Source organism: Vidua chalybeata, chromosome 5, assembly GCF_026979565.1.
Source record: "Vidua chalybeata isolate OUT-0048 chromosome 5, bVidCha1 merged haplotype, whole genome shotgun sequence".
NCBI lineage: Eukaryota > Metazoa > Chordata > Aves > Passeriformes > Viduidae > Vidua > Vidua chalybeata.
In genome coordinates this window covers 57,689,381-57,706,249 of record NC_071534.1, presented here as the reverse complement: position 1 = coordinate 57,706,249, position 16,869 = coordinate 57,689,381, and the positions used below count along the sequence as shown (strand labels likewise).

Below are 16,869 nucleotides of genomic sequence, written 5' to 3'. Positions count from 1 at the left end.
ATCAACATTGATTCTAACTTGTAAAAAATACAAAGGAAAACTAAAGAACTCCTGCATTAGTTTTTCTGGTGAAGTTCTTACAAGTTCAGAGTCCTCACCATGAAAACTACTGTACCTAGGCAGGGAGTCTCCAAGCATTAGCTATTTCATGTGGATATTTCATTCCATTTGGGACATATATGGGCTTGTTTCAAGTAACAAACAAGAACAACATCCCAGTAGATTCTTTTAAGCTTATTTGGTGCCTCAGAGGCTTTCACTCCATAAAGCAGAGGCATCAATATTTCAGGTGTCCAAAAAAGACTGTGAGATGGTGATCCATCAGTGGAAGGGAAAGATGTGTTTAATGGCTAACGAGGGAGGAAATATGACAGAATAGAGGCCAGCATCTAACCAGAGGAAGCAGTAGATGGAATTAAAGACCTTTCATAGATGACAGCATGCTTTAATGGCTTATATTTTCAAAATAGGAAAGTTCATTTGTTTGCTGAATTTGTGCTAGTGGTTGCTATAATTGCAAGAGAAAATTGTGCTGAGTTAAAGAGTGAGAATCTTGTTTCCATATACAAATACAATTGATTCTTCTTTAGTTGTAATTTCTTGATCAGATTTTTTGTCCTGCAATCTCCCACAACAAAATATATTTTATTATAATTCCAGTTTTATTACAGTCAGATTGAAAATACAGAGAACCTATTGAGGTGACAAGAAAAACTCATGTTTTATATTTCAAAAACTTTAGAATAAGGTAATTAATCAAAACCCATGATCTGCTTTAAACATTTAAAGGTATTATGTCACAATGCAATAATGACCAAAATTAAGGCATCCAAAAGAGCTACTGTTCTGGACAGAAAAAGAAACTGAACAAATTGAAGTTTCTTTCAAGCAGAGCCCAAGGCATGCCTTCAAGAACATTTTTTCTTAAATTCCATGTACTCCCCTAAGTTTGCAATATTTTAGAAACCAAGCACTCAGTAGGTGTCTTTTTATTGCCAAGTTATCTTTACTTATTTGGGGAAATTTCTGTAAGCCTGGGCTGGGTGCAGTGTGTGCCTTTGCCCCGAGCAGGCAGGGTGTCAGAGCAGGGCACTGACACTGAGCCACTCTGCTCCAGCCAGTGTTCAACAGAGACCTGCCTTTAGACAGGGGCAGCTGCAAAGCCCATTAAACAGACACAGTAAAGGAATTTTTAAATGAGGAGTTTATATGTCCTTAGAGGATAATATGTAAATATGCAATAACCAGTGTGAACTTGTCAAAAATATGTGAAAACCAGACCAGTTGCCATCTCTGACATGGCAGCAGGGCTGTTGGAGGGGCAAAGGGGCAGAGGAGTAGCAGAAGTGAGGAGGTACAAGGTACTTTGATTTTAGGAGGATTTGAGACATGGATTTTTTCCTCATGTGACATTCTTGTAAGAACTAGGATCTGTCAATTACTTCCTCAGAAAGAGACTTACAGATGATAAAACCTATTTAAATTCTCCAGGATTTTATGCTGGAGGAAAGGAGGTTCCTGAGTTGGGAAGGATCTCTCTTCTTTGCCAGGTGCTATTCAATATTTTCATTAGCTGCTTTGGGTCCTAGAGCACAGTGTTTTTCCTCCATGTTCCCTCTCCTGGGCCTGGCCCCTATCCTGCTCATTGGCTCCCAAAATGAAGTCTCAGCTCACTGAACAGAAGTGAGTTGTTTTCCCACTGTTGCTATTCTGAAAAGAAATCACCTTCATCATTTTGTGAGAGTTCTGGTCTGCTCTGGGATGGTAGGTACTACTGAAATATCTGAATCTCTGTCCAGCTTTTGGCACTCCCTCAATCAGGAAAAATATTTGGCTGTGTTGAAGGATACTTTGAGGAAGCAGATTTCTTGTCACAGTGAGTAATATCAAAATATTTGTCAAATTCTAACAACTATGAATTAACATTGTGTATTTAACTTTCAAAATAGATTTACCTCTGATCAGGAGACTCATGGAATAGATACTGCCTTCCTTTGGGGATCTGCCTTTATGATTGCTCCAGTTCTTGACGAGGCAAGTACTGTAATTAAAAATGCCATCATACTGGAATAAAAGAAACGAATGGTGCTTAGGGCATTGGATGACATGCAGAGCATGTTTGCTCATATCCATCCCTTTCTACTCTATGCTGTCAAAGCTTGCAGAACACATTTCTGAGCAGCACAGACAGTACAGAGCTTTCTCAGTACTTGAAGTGGGAGGATGAAAGTGAGGGCACAGCCTTTCCCTTTTACTCCAAGTGAGGAATGGATGTAAAGAGGCTGGATGCTGCCCCTCACGTGCTCCTGTTATTGTGCTGGCAGCAGTCTCCAAGGACACACACAGAGCAGTAATTGTCGAGCTAGGAAGAAACACACAGATATGAAAGCAAACTGGTTTCCATATTACCGCTCACCCACAGTGCTTTGGAACTGCATCTCTCAAGGGCTGTGGTAGGAGTTTCCCAGCATCACAGGAAAAGGCAGTCATTATGGAAACGATAATGATAATGTAAGCTGCTAACAGGACAGGTTTTAAAAAGCAGCATTTTCCTCTGCTGTGCTGGGCACATGGCTCTCCCTGCTTGGCTGGAGCAAGGGTGTGTTTCTCTCCTTGCCCACCACTGACTGCTGGCAGCACAAGAGAGGCATGTCTGAGAAGATCTAAGTATTTGCATGGGATGTATCCTAGTGCTGTTTGCAATCAGCATGCTGCCAAAATATCTGATATATTTCTAGATGTTGCTAATGATCAAACATTTAAACAGGACACTGTTACCTTGTTTTTTAACCAACCCTTTTGTCTCTGTGAATTTAATATAAATTAAATTCTAAAACCATTCTGACCCCACTGAGACACTTCATTCATCAGTCCTTTATCTTCAGACTCCCACAGGTTTCTAATAGCTGAAGAGTAAAAAGATTTCACAGGGTCTCAGACCAGCAGGATGATAAAGGATGGGAAAAAAACCTTCCCATGAAGAGGGACTGACAAGCCAGGGGAGGCTTCCTGCAAAGAATTGAATAAAAGGGGACATTATAAGGATATTTAAAATGATAGGGGGTCTAGATAAGGAGTTCCTGATGTTTTTTGGAGAGCTGCAGCACAAAAGGAAGGCTGCCTGTGTTGCGATGAGGGAAGCAGAACTGTGAAGGCAGCACATTGCTGGATCTTGCAGTGTGATAGCTGGCAGCCAGGGCTGTGCCAGTTGGTGGGGCAGGGGCAGAGGTGAGCTGTAAGCCTCTCATTGTGGCAGTGCAGGCCAGCAGTGACCGTGTCAAACTGCCTCTTGGCAGCTGCTTGTGTAGGGAAGATGAGTCAGGGATGACTTGACTTTCACTCCTTGAGTCCTAGGATGAGAGCAAGTGAGACATCAAAAAAAAAAAAAATAGAATGAAGAATTGCCTTGCACACTGGTTTGTTATTTAGGGAGTCACAAAGGTGAGGCTCAGTCATGGAGTCATAGAATACTTTGGGTTGGAAGGGACCTTAAAGATCATTCAGTTCCAACCCTCCTGCCATGGGCAGGGACATCTCCTACTAGGCCAAGTTGCTCAAAGCCCCATCCAACCTGGCCCTGAAATCATCATGACTCAGATGATGGTTACACACTTTTCTGTAGACCAGAACATCCAGGGTTGTCATAATACCACAGAGAAGAGATGGAGAGGGGAGCATCTTGCCTTTTTGGTTTTTCATATGTCTAAAATCCCTAAAATGTCAAATGGTAACTTTGCCTTAACTCTTCTCTTCCACCGTTACTTTTCTTGCTCCACGGTGTTCCTGGGATAGTCCTTGGGGCTAATCCATAATTCTGCAAAGGGACAGATATCTACACTGATAGTAAAAATTAATATGTTTGTGAGAATAAGCAACTTGTAACAAAAATGGAAGTATGTTTTGATCCCAGCTGTTCCTGGAGTTATTAATACAAAGTGCCTTTAGCATGATTTCATCCCTGCAGCGATCTGACACAACACATGCTGCAAAATGAAGTACAGTAATTGTGCAATTAGCAAAACATTTATTATTTATTATTACTTATCTGCAACTTTAAATTGTTTACAAGAAGAGAAGGATCTGCATCCTCTGTGTGCTACAGCTCATTCTCTGCCTGTTTGTGGGACAGGAATGGTGCAAGGGGCACTGAGCAGTGGTGTCCTCTCACTTCAGATGTGAAGTCCTGTCTTGAAAAGGCTGTCATAGGGCTGCTTAGATGTTGGAGGAGTGCACCTAGGCCAGTTACATTTGGAAGACGTAGAGCTATAAACTAGAATAAAATAATAATGTAACATTGACTCATCCCAGGCTATGGCAGTAAACCCCCCCGAAATAGAATAGGCTTGTCTGTTTAGTATTATAGATTAGCCAGCACTAGTCCACTGCTATGACAATAACTCAGCCATAATATCCAAATTTGATGTTATTAGAATATTCAGCATACATCTCTCCATGCACAAATATAATAAAGCTAATGTAATATCAGAAATACAAAAAGAAAAAAGACTAATCTCTTTATAACAATTACAGGGAGCAAGATCTGTGAGTGTATACTTCCCTGAAGCACAGTGGTTCGACTACTATACCGTATGTATTTTTAAGATTAATTTTCTTACTTTTTTTTTCTAATAACTTAAAATGGTACAGTTTCAGGAAAATAACTTTTAGCAATCTTCAGCAGTATTTTTACCTCAGCATCTGTAGATGAAGAAAACTAGAGAAAAAAAAAGTCTGCATCAGGCTAGCTGGGAGAGTAAATGACACAGCTTTCAGATACATTTTGTTTTCTATTTTTGCCATGTAAAGCTCTAAGACACAGTGAACAGAATTTTCAAAAGCAGCCTAGACATGCATGAAAATGCCAGGATTTCTTTCTTTGTCCCTCACTTTTAATTCTTGTTCTGATACACTTCCACACACAGAGACAGAGGCAGAAACCTAAGCCACACTCCTAAGAACATGCCACAAACCCTCCTGTGCATGTACTTTTGCACATGCATCACTTTTGACAGGAGCAAAAGTGGAGCACAATGTGAGGCATCCCTCTGGAAGATGCTTCCAAGAGCTGCAGAACAATCTGCTCTCAGTACCTTCTCTTCAGGGCCCGAGTCTTGACCTTTCCAACATCATCCCCAGGACCACATTTCCAGAAGTGCTCTGCTGCAATCTGCAGGCTAAGCCCAGCTTGGCTTCAACCGAGCAGTTAAGCTGGTGCTAAGAGCTTTCAGAAATGTGAGCCCAGGATCATCAGGCTGTTGTTAAGTCTCCTGAGTGTCCCTGGAAGAGGAGCAGGCAGAGCAGAACTTGTCTCAGAGGAAATGCAGACTGTTTTTTAAATAAGTTTGGTCATTTTCAGCATTTGGCCAGTGTCCTCAGATGGATGTTCATCCAACCCTTTCCTTTTTCTCTTTTCATGAGACTGTGATGCTGCAAAGTCCAGCATTTAATTCAACTCTCCTTATGGTTCCCTCTGAGCCCCCTTGCTGGGCTGGGCACAGGGACAGTGGCCTTTGTCCCTTGCCCTGCCTATGTGCCTGCCCCTGGCATTGCTCGCCTCCCAGTATTTGGCACTTACTTGTCATGCACATGGTGCTTATCCAAATCAAAGTTGGGTACTTGCCATAAATCATAATTATCATTTACAGAGGGCAAGGGCAAAGTCTTCCTGTTATTTTCTCGGTACATAAGTCTTTTTTTGAGTTTTTTTTGAGGCATTAAACCAGAAAAGGATGATGCAGAGAACTTAATGCTGGTTGTCTACACACACACAAATTTCACTCTCTGAATGCTGTAATTACTGTTTGAAAGGGAAAGAATTGTTCTTAGAAGAGAAGAAAATCTATAGTTTACATTCCCAAATGACTATGAATCACTTACCTTAAACTGAATTGTGACATGCTCCATATGTAAAAAAAGAGGAAGCAAAAGTTTCTTTTTCTTTTTGCTCAGTGTCTTGATGAGTGGGTTTTTTTTCACAGCATATGAATAATGATACAATTTTTAAAGACCATTTGCTGTCTTTCAGTCATGATGCTTCTATCTCAGGCATATGCATAACTGCAGAGGCTAGATCCTCTTTCATGTTAAAATGGAAAGTAGAATAACACTCCTGAAATCCATATTTTAGTTTGTTTTTTTCACTGATGTAACTGAAATGAAAATATACCCCTTGCTCTCTTTTTCAGTATGTATACTGCCTAGATTGGCATTTTTTTAACTGCATTAATTTTTGTGGTAGGGTCTTGAAGTGCCAAGTGCCTGGAAGAAGACCTACGTTACTGTGTCTGCCCCACTGGAGAAGATCCCTCTGTACATCCGTGGAGGGTACATTCTGCCACAGCAGGCACCAGCCACAACCACTACTGAGAGGTAACGTCACCTGTGTTTGTACCAAGCAGGCACGGTGTGGGTCAGACCCACGGACAGTCAAAAGAGCAATCAAAAGAAAATAGAGAAGAGAGACTATCTGCAGCTCCCAGCTGCCATCCCAAGTGATAAGTACAGTATTTTTATACCAGTATTCATTTCATTAGGAGAAATCACCTCAGAGATGACCCACGTCACTGTTAGCACAGCTGACGTCTACTCCTGGCTCTGTGATTAATGCTCAGAAAAGCTTTTGCACCTCTTACTGCCACACCGACCTGCTGTCAATCATTCAGAATAAATGTATGCAAGGGGAAAAGCAAAATTCTTCTTGGGTGAATTTATCAAATGCTGTAAAAAAGGTGGAAAAGCTCAAATCTTTCTTCAGGAAAAATATTTCCCCATGCCAATGGATAATATACTGGTCTCAAGTCTGAACCATGCTCAGAAGCTAATCTGAGTAAGAAAGAGAGGGGACAGCACTGTGCAGCAGCCATAGTAAGGTAGTACTGGTTACCAGTTGACTCCCAGACCATCCAGTTATTGTACATTAAGGCCACAAAAGAAGGGGGAGCTTGTCCACATGAGCACTCAAAACGTGGGAAATCTAGACGTCAGTAGAACAAGGCAAGGCAAAGATTTTGCTACCACTTTGGAAGTCCTTTTGGTGCACACTGTTGTCATTCTTCTGTCATGACCTTTTTTGTAACCTTAAAACGGGAGTTGTGTTCAGAAGTTTTTGTTAAGTTGCTTGGAAGGGACAGTGCCCACGGGTTTGTGCTGACACTTCTCAACATGTTTGTCAACAGCCGCCTGAACCCATTTGGACTCATTATTGCCCTGGATGAACAAGGACAAGCTTCTGGATCTCTCTTCTGGGATGATGGTGATTCCATTGGTAAGTCTGGTCCACTGGTGTGAAGCATACAGTACCTGCATACAGGGCTCTCCTCAGGCCACCTTTCAGCAGCACTGGCTCTGGCTCCTGCTAGAAATGGCTGGAGAACTGACCCCAGAATGAGCAGTAGAAAGTTGAACCTTAGTCAGCCAGGCACTCCCTGGCAGCCAGGAGGGCCACCTGTGTCCTGGGGGCATCAGGCACAGCATCGCCAGCTGGGCAAGGGAGAGGATTGTCCTGCTCTGCTGTGCACTGGGGTGGCCTCATCTCGAGCGCTGGGGGCAGTTTTGGGCAACTCAGTGTAGAAAAGGACTATTAGAGAACATCTAAAGGAGGGCAACAAAGATGGTGAAGGACCTTGAGGAGAAGCTGTATGAGGAGCAGCTGAGGTCACTTGGTCTGTTCAGCCTGGAGGAGACTGAGGGGAGACCTCACTGCAGTTACAACTTCCTCATGAGGGGAAGAGGAGGGACAGACGCTGATCTCCTCTCTGCGGTGACCAATGACAGGACCTGAGGGAGTGGCCTAAGCTGTGTCAGGGGAGGTTGATGTTGGATATTAGAAAAAGTTTCTACCCCCAGAGGGTGGTTGGGCACTGGAACAGGCTCCCCAGGGAAGCAGTCACAGCACCAACCTGACAGAGTTCCAGAAATGTTTGGATTATGCTTTCAGGCAAATGGTGTGACTCTTGTGGATGGTGCTGTGCAGGGCCAGGAGTTGGACTTGATCATCCTTGAGGGTCCTTTCTAAGTCATCTTAACTCTGTGATTCTGTGAAGGTGAAAAGCTGATTGCTGTTGAAGTCAGTGTTTTGATATGAGAAATGTGTGACACTGGGAGTAGCTGATCTGCTAGAGAGGGCAATCTCTCACATTGTGTTCTCCTGAGATCAACCTAAGACTAGAGGAAGATATTAAATAGCCCACAAATCATCTTAGCCTGACCTTAGCCCTTGCTACAGTAATGTGAACTGCTTATGGATTTTGCTGCCTGTTTTGATATCAATCCTCCTTGCTTTGTGTTTTGACAGATACTATTGAAAAAGAGAATTACTTCTTGGCTAAATACACATTCAGCAATGTAAGTGGCAACATACAAGATACGTACTTACATACAGGTAGCTGTAATTTAGTGTAACCATTGTAAGGTGCTGATGTTTATCTTCTAGCTCAGTTTGTAAGCCAGGTAAGTTACCTAATGCTTTCATTTACAGCTAGCTACAAAATAGTCCAACTATGATCCTGCAGTTTTATGTCTGCTTCATTAAGTATCATAGTGACACATGTCATTAATGTCCCTGCTGCAATACAAATCTGAAAAAACCCACATTTTCAGTTTTTTTTTCCCTTAGTTGAAACTTCTGGGGACAAGGGACCTTTCTCTTGTGTTCCACCTAGTGACTTTCAGTCTGATGGGTGGGAGAAAGCTAGATTCCTCTCTTCAGAATATTCCAGCAACCTTTTAACTTCGATCACTTAATGTTTTTGTTTTGTTTTGTGGTGCAGAGAGTTATGTAGTCTCAATTCTTTAGCTTGCATTTCCTTGTCTGACAGCACAAACACTGCTCCCATGGTGGGTGTCCTGTGGAGAGCTCCAGCATGCTTCTGGCAACCCACTGTGCTGATCAGATGCTCTGTGCAGTGCAGGAACAGATTAGCTCAGGGTCAGTGCACTGATGCCTTTCACACAGTGCTCAGTTCTGTGCAGACATGTCCTGAGAAGCACCTGTAGAAAAGCCCAACAGTTAAGGCTTCAATCGAATAAAATACTGTAAAATGTGTCTACCATAAGTTCATTAAGTATATGATAGTAAGTTGTAGCAGTTACTGTAAAAAAACCTTACCCTGCTTCAATAACCTGTCACTACAGATCTTATTTCATCTGCAATTCTAGCATTTGGTAATAATAGGATATCGTATATAGACTATGGCATGGTTTCTCCCCAGCCTCCTGAACATGAGCCAGCATGTGCCCAAGTGGCCAAGAAGGCCAAGGGCATCCTGGCTTGTATCAGAAATACACAGGACTGGGGCAATGACTGTACCTCTGTATTTGTCACTGGTGAGGCCACACCTCAGAGCCTGTGTTCAGAAAAGGGCAGTGAAGCTGGTGGAGGATCTGGAGCTCAAGTCACATGAGGAGCAGCTGAGGGAGCTGGGGATGTTTGGCCTGGAGTAAAAGAGCCTCTTATTGCTATCCACAACTGCATGAAAGGCGGGTGAGCCAGATGGGGGTTAGTCTCTTCTTCCAACTAATAAGTGGTAGGACCAGAGGCCTCAGGTTACACCAGGGGAGGATTAGATTTGATATTAGGAAAAATTTCTTCACTGAAAGGGTTATCAAGCCCTGGAACAGGCTGCTCATAGAAGTGGTGACATCACCAACCCTGGAGGTATTTAAAAGATGTGTAGATGTGGCCCTCAGGAACATGGTTTACTGGTGGACTTGGCAGTGCTGGGTTAATAGTTGAACTTGATAACTTTAAAGGTATTTTCCAACCTAAATGATTATGTGATTTTCATGCCATGTATTTCTAAAAGTCCCAAAGTAATCTACAGAAAATGTCAAAACGATAAAATTGTATTAACCCCTATTGTGATATTACTCTTAAAAGATCTGTCTTCCAGGAGCAAGAGCAATCCAGGGTAAGCCAATGGGCTTTATTATGTAGCCTGGTATGTTCGTGAGATATTTTCCTGGAACTAACACCACATGGGTAGACTTCAAATTTTATTTTAACTTACTTTGTTCTTGATTTACCAAGAAAAAAATATTCCTTCTTTTTCAGAAAAAACGGGTATTTCAACAGCAAAAAGGAAGAAAAATCACTTTGGTTTTCTGTAGTCTGTGTATAATAATTTATTGCAGTAAGGCTACAGAAAAACAATATCCAGTTTTATATTAAATTTTGAACTCTGCAAATTAGAGTGTTGCTTCTCTGGCACTTCCATTTCTCATTGCTCATATTTGACTTCTGCCTGTAAATCCATGACTGAATTCCCTATCTGCATTCCAGTAATCTTTAATGTCGAGTTCTTATTATGTGTTTATAAAGAAAACAGTCAATCTCAAATAACAATTTGAAGTATGAGAAATGTGTGAATGTCTTAGTATTTGTTGCACATTTCTATATTCTTAAAAAATGCAGAAGAATAATTTAATGACACCTAGTTTTAAGAGAACACTCAAATTTTGTTCCCTGAGAGATTTGCTGCTAAGGTCTGACATCACAGCGTTTACTCTGAACCCAGCATGGGGTGTTGCAAAAGTAACAGCTACAGGATTATACCCTTTAATTTATATTTTCATTTAAACAACTCAAACGTGTAAAGAAGAATTCAAGATTAGGGCAGGCACTTAATTCTCAGAGAATGATTCAAGCTCTTGCTCTGTGGTGCTGTCTCACTGCAGTTGGCATTTAAATTCCCTTGACATATCCCTTCCAATATGCATAGTGACTAAGTGACCTAAATCAAAGTGCCCCCTTACATGAAGCCCACCAGGCTAGAAAAATACTTGATCCACCTGTATAAGATCCATTGTACTTCAGGGATGAGCAGGGAGGTCCTGATCTCCAGGAGTGGCAGACAAGGCAGGTATGCTCAACCTGTACCAGGTGGGTCCACACTGTACCAAAGGGATGGTGATGGAAGAATTGTCCAATAAAATTGAAGCTTCTGAAAGGATGCATTAGGCACTAAGTGACTGGATAGCCTGAAAGGAAGTTTCTCCTAAAACTGGTCCAATATTCAGGGTTAAAATATGAGGGGGGGGGGGGGGGGGGAAGGTGATGTTGATAGGATTAGAGCTACATGGTAAGAAGAAAACTCATTACTCTTTTTGCTCAGAGTACAGAAACTCTGGCTCCTGGCATCAGATCAAGGGTTTCATGTTGCTTTGCATTTATGGGGTTTTGAGTGATATCCATAACTCCCTCAAACAAGAAGTCAGGACCTTCCTGGGCAATTGCTTCAACCATTAGATGCCTGGGGAGGAGTGGGTCACATCCATCCAGACCATCCTGCATCCTGTTGCTCTGTGCAGGGCAGGGAGTTGGACTCCATGATCCTTATGAGCTCTTTCCAAGTCAACATATTCTGTGATTCTGTTTCCCCAAGACCTCTAATTCTAGACCTTGGTCAGGGAAAATGGTGTCTGCTGAAGAGTCCTGTCTTGGGCCTCTGAGCTTGAGAGCTGAGTTCAACATTACATTGTGCTTCCTGGGTCTGTGTGGCCACCTGAGCTGGCTGTCCTGAGACAGCAGTAAAACACCATAGGGAGGTGCTCTCTCTAAACTGAGCCTCCCTCTGTGCTGGAGCTCTGCCAGAGGGACTAAGACACCACATGTAATAGGTACCCTAAAAACTTCTCTGGAGGCTTTTGCAGGCCTCTCCCTGTTTGCTAAGTAATAGCCAACATTCCTTATTTAGGCAGTTTAAATCAGTGTGCTGGAGCTTAGCACTTATTTTTAGCATGGATGCCTGAAATAAGCAGTCTAAGCACAGCCCTAAGTTACATATACTGTGATCTAGCTCCTGCTCCCCTCCTACAATGCACTACTGAAATAACATAAGCTAATTTATGCAAAAGGTTCCATCATGGGTTTCTCCTTGGCATATTTTTAAAAAGTCATGATTGCATAGCCATCCAGCATTTCCTGAGCAGTGTAATTCATCTTTATTTCCTCAACAACTTTGATCACATAACAAATGTGATGATTCTTCTTCATTGCATGTATGGGAAATTACTGTCTCTGGTGATCCAAATGAATTGGCTTAATGGCTTCGTATGTCCTCTTGGTACACTCCTAAATATGGGATGTATAGTAAATAAAAAGTACAGCAAACAAAGCTCTGTGGACATACAATGTTCCTTTAGTCTCCTTAAAGCTGGGACATATATAACAGGGATTTCTAGCAGGAGATGTGGTACATAAAATAGGAGTAAACATCTAGCAGCTGCTGTTTGTGGAAGATACTAGTGTTTTAAAGCAGCTAGTTTTGGATGTTAATTCAATCTGTCTTAAGGTCACTAATTGAATTTCTGTATCTGGATTTTGGCTTTGCATATGCCACTGTACTCTGCAATGGGTACAAGAACAAAATTTACATTGATTAAAAGTAGAAAAACATGTCTTCTTGGACATGTTTTTCTATTCATAATCCAATTAGTGCTGTAAATGTGATTTACTTTCTTAGTTTATAATCATACATGAAAATTGTCTTATGTACAAATTAATATGACTGTTGTTTTTTCCTTTATGAGTTCAATATCTACATTGGAAGACATTGTGTATGTTCAGTGACAAGGATGAAATCTTGTAAATGTGCAGCAAGTCACCTCTAAAGGGCTGTCATGGTCCTAAAGTTTTCTCTGTGGATTTTTCCAGGGAAGCCTGAAAACAGAAATTGTTAAAAATGGCTACCATGGAGCTGACACTCTGAAGTACAACAAAATTACCATTCTTGGCCTGAAACTGAGACCTCAAGCTGTGTCTGTGAATGGAAGATCCATCCATGGAGATGCTGTGGCTTATGAGATCAGTAGGGTAAGACCTGAACTGAGAGTTTAAGAAAAAACTTAGAGAAAGAAGGGTGAAGAACAGTGAAGAGAGATGAAGTCAGTGAAGGACAGGAACTGTTTCTCATCCACACTCCTTTACATGTTGAAGTATAACCAGACGCCCATTCTTGATACAACAGTCTGACATTTAGGAGAGGAAAAAAAAAAAGGCAAAAGCAAGAGCTCTTTTAGGAAACTCTAATCTTTGCTTATGCATGTGCACTCTCTTTTACTTAATGTCTGCCACTTACACAAATTTTTAAACTGCTGAAATACTGGAAAGAAGATACAGGTCCATGAGCTGAGAGCACAGTTAGCAGCTTTATGGGCGTTCTAATCATTCTGATAAAATGAGAAAACTTGTCAAAGTTTTTATCTGCTGCTGACAAGAAGTGTTGTGGATTTTTTTCTCCCAATTACTTGGTGTCCAAAAATTATTCCAGTGTCATTGGCTCTAAGGAGCATCACCCTGTCTTCCAAAGAGGTATAATTTCAGCATTTTAAAGTGCCAAGCCTCAGCATTCCAGAACAAAATGCATGACTTGCTTCTGCAGTGCTTCTCTGGCACAAATGTGAGGACATTCCAGAGGGGATGGACTGAACACCCCTAATAAACCCTAAGCAGCAACAGCCTCTGTGGTCCCAATTTTCTTTTGCATAGGAGTATAGACAAAAGGAGCAAAACCTTTTGCTTCCTTTCCTCTGGCCACTTGTTCCATATCTGTCACCATATCTGTCACCACCAGGCTGAAGGGTCATTCACACTGTGTATGAGATGTGTACTCACATCTCAGCACTGGTTGCATCTAGGGAACTCCTGGTGTTAACACTGCAAAATGTCACTAAATCATCATGCAGTGAAAGATAACTGAGGCAACAAGTAGATGTCACATCTTATGTTACCCTACCAACTTGGCTTAGTGACTGAGTTTCATTTGCAACCCAAGAGTGATATACATACCTGATACTACCATTTATTATATTGAAGGAATCTGTAAATGTAGAAAATTGCTGAGAATAAATTTCTGCCTTAGAGAATTGTAAAAATCTCACTTTCAGAGACAATGTCATAAATAAACATAATCAGTATTGCCTCAAGGGAAGAAATTGTTTAACAGCCTCTAAGCAAGCTCAAAGCAACATAAATGTGGCAGGGCAAAGAAAACATTCAATTGAGATGTGCTTGAAGGTACCAATTACAGAAATCCAGAAGATAACTGCAGACTAATAGCCTCACATACAAAGATGATTTTAAAAGACTAATAAGTTTGTCTCAAAAATATAATTTGATTTAAGAGAAAAATATCATATTGGTGACTAAGATCTACTTCAAATGCTGGAAGAAAAAACTCACCAAGCTGATCTTGTAGGGGTCCAAAACTACAAAAAAGTTAAATTTTCTACACCAGATAAATATATTCCTCTCAAAATTCTGAGATTTAGTCAAATCTCTCCCACCATCCCTGTACAGATGTTACAATGTCACTACCTATATTCCTCTCATATTCGAACCTCTAATAAAAAAATTGAAAAATAAAAAAGAGCACTAGCAGCAGCTTGGGTTTCGATCTTGAAAACTTATTCATGTAATTAAAAAAATGAAATGCAAAGGGCAAATTTGCCACTTTATTACAGGCATAGTGAGACTGCATTTTGTATAATAGTTTTATAAGCAGAGACCCCACTGTTTGAAGGGCTGCAGTAGAAAGTAACTTCTACCATATTGGTTTTGGTTTCCAGAAAGCAAATTTACCTAATAGCAGTGCTAAAGTGCTTATTGAGCCATATTTATTTGTATATAAATAGAAACAGGTTGCTTAGTAATAAGCCACTTCTTTCTCTCTGATTCATGCAGCACTACCCTGATCTGACATTTGCAATATCACAGAATCTTCCTATTATTAGGCGTCTGTTATCTATTTTTTCCTCTGGAGTCTCATGCCTTAAGGAATAGTACAGTGACTGCAGCAGGGGTGTTAGAAGGGTACATCTGTTGGCCAGGCTTGTGCTGACAGTGGGCATAGGGAAGGTTCTTTTTATCACACTCGCATCCTCTGCTGGGAAGTGCAGAGGTTCCCAACATCCACAACTCCCAGTGTCCATGCAGTATTGTAGTCTGGAGTAGCCTCTCTGGCTGCCTGGCAATTTTCAGGTTGCTGTTTGGATGGGTTTGCAGTACTTTTGTCTGGGTTTTTCCCTGTATTTGAAGAAAAGGCAAATTATTCAAGAAGTGGAATTCCAACTCACTAAGCAGTAGAGGTGTGAATGGGTATTGTGCATTTTAAGAGATTATTAATTCTGAAACCTAAAGATGAAACTGGTGAAGTACTGAAATGGAAATTATGTGAGTAGCCCAAAATACATTAAATTTAACACTGAACAGGAAGAGAGCAGGAGAGATATTGTATTTACAATTTAATATTTAATTCATGTAATTAATTAATTTTAAACCATTCCTGAATTTCTAAAAGGGATGTTGAATTGGATACAGCAGTAGGAAGATGCATACTGCCATCAAGTTAGTCTCACCTACCAGATACTTTAAAGAAATCATGAAGGTCTAAACTGAAGTTTCACTTCTTAATCTCTGTTTTGAACTTTTTTTTTTTTTTTACATTACCATAATTCATTATTTTGTTATTTTGTGTCTCTTTTTTCCACAGAAACTGGTTTTGCGGATTTCTGCTCCACTTACTCAGAAACTCAGCATTAAGTTATACTAGAATGGTCAGAATATACTGACTTAATTTAGCATCTTTAGCCCTCAGATATGTATCCCACTTTGATTTTAATGTAAAAAAAATAATAGTCATTAAAACATTGCATATGAACCTGGTGACTGATGACTGATCTTTTTTTTATGTAGTATTTCTAACTCCATATTCCTCAAATAAAATTTTCAATAGTAGTTAAGGAGTATTAACATAAGCTGATGTGTGTTCAAAATAGCATAGAAGAAATCATCATGAAAATTCTGTCTCACCACAAATGGAGATAATATTTGGAAATGTTCTCAATGGGACCATAGTCTACACAGCATACACTATTTGGGTTTTTTTCAAAGCTATGGTAGGGAAAATAAAAGGAACAACCAATTAATTTCCATAGCCCAATACATAACCTGCCATTAATATAATGTGCAATACATATAATATATAATCTAATAAATATTAGTATAATAATATATTATTATATAATCATATCTAAAAATTACCCCATTGTCTCAGACTACAAGATGTGCAACTATAGTGATCACTCACTTTTTCTCTCCATCCTGAAATGCAATTGCATCATCCTAGGCTTGTCTTTGTCAAAGTGAGTTGGGTCTTCTGGAGGAGCCTTAAGACTTGGTTCTCTCCAGAGCCTTTGCTCGTTGCAGTAAGGTCTGATGTGAGATATGTTTGCTCTGCACAGTGCAGAGAAAGCAACTTGCACATCAGCTTTTTTGTGGGAAGAAACTGGAGAAAACAAGATACTACAAAAAGGTGTAGCTGAAGATGGTGAGAAAGGGCTGAGGAAGAGCAGAATATGGGCAGTGGGGTGAAGGAGGAAACGGTGTCAGATAAACTGACCATCTTCATTGCTGTAGAATAGAGCACGTGACTACAGTCCTCAATGAAATAAAATCTTGAAAAGTGTTTCACTCTGAGTCTATGGACTCTGCAAATGAAGGTCCTTGTGCAGAGGAATGATGTTAGCAGGGTTCGTGAGAGCTGTGTATTTGGGACAGAGGAAAGGAGGAGAACCTCTGTTGGAATATACACTATCAGCAGGCAGCCAGACAGAGCAGTGCTTGCTGCACAAACCTGAGCAGCAGCAGAGGCCCAGATGATGTGTCTGCACTGTGTGTCATGGCTCTGCACTAGAGATCCCAGAGCAGGGCAACCAGCAGGGGCTCCAGCAGCACAGGAGGTGCTGGTCCAGAGGCTGCTGGCCACAGACATTGTCTTGGGCTTGGCCACACTGCTAGTCATCCTCTTGTGCTGGCTGTGAGAGCCCTGTGCCTGCTCACCCCAAGGATGTTGCAGACATCAACAGAGAAAA

The 16,869-nt window shown here is 41.0% G+C and overlaps 1 protein-coding gene across 2 annotated transcripts in view; it reads left to right on the top strand.

Moving 5' to 3' along the window:
* LOC128788418 (sucrase-isomaltase, intestinal-like) overlaps positions 1-15,660 on the top strand; it is a 59,669-nt gene extending 44,009 nt beyond the window's left edge. Inside the window, exons 17-23 of one of the 2 annotated variants that reach the window (XM_053943438.1) lie at positions 1,950-2,034; positions 4,531-4,587; positions 6,239-6,369; positions 7,176-7,264; positions 8,294-8,343; positions 12,653-12,811; positions 15,489-15,660. In XM_053943438.1, the coding sequence (XP_053799413.1) occupies positions 1,950-2,034; positions 4,531-4,587; positions 6,239-6,369; positions 7,176-7,264; positions 8,294-8,343; positions 12,653-12,811; positions 15,489-15,548 (631 nt within the window). In that variant the 3' untranslated portion in view covers positions 15,549-15,660. Of the gene's footprint in view, positions 1-1,949; positions 2,039-4,530; positions 4,588-6,238; positions 6,370-7,175; positions 7,265-8,293; positions 8,344-12,652; positions 12,812-15,488 lie in introns of both variants that reach the window. The other variant, XM_053943439.1, reaches the window with a different exon arrangement.
* The last annotated feature ends 1,209 nt before the right edge of the window (positions 15,661-16,869 follow it).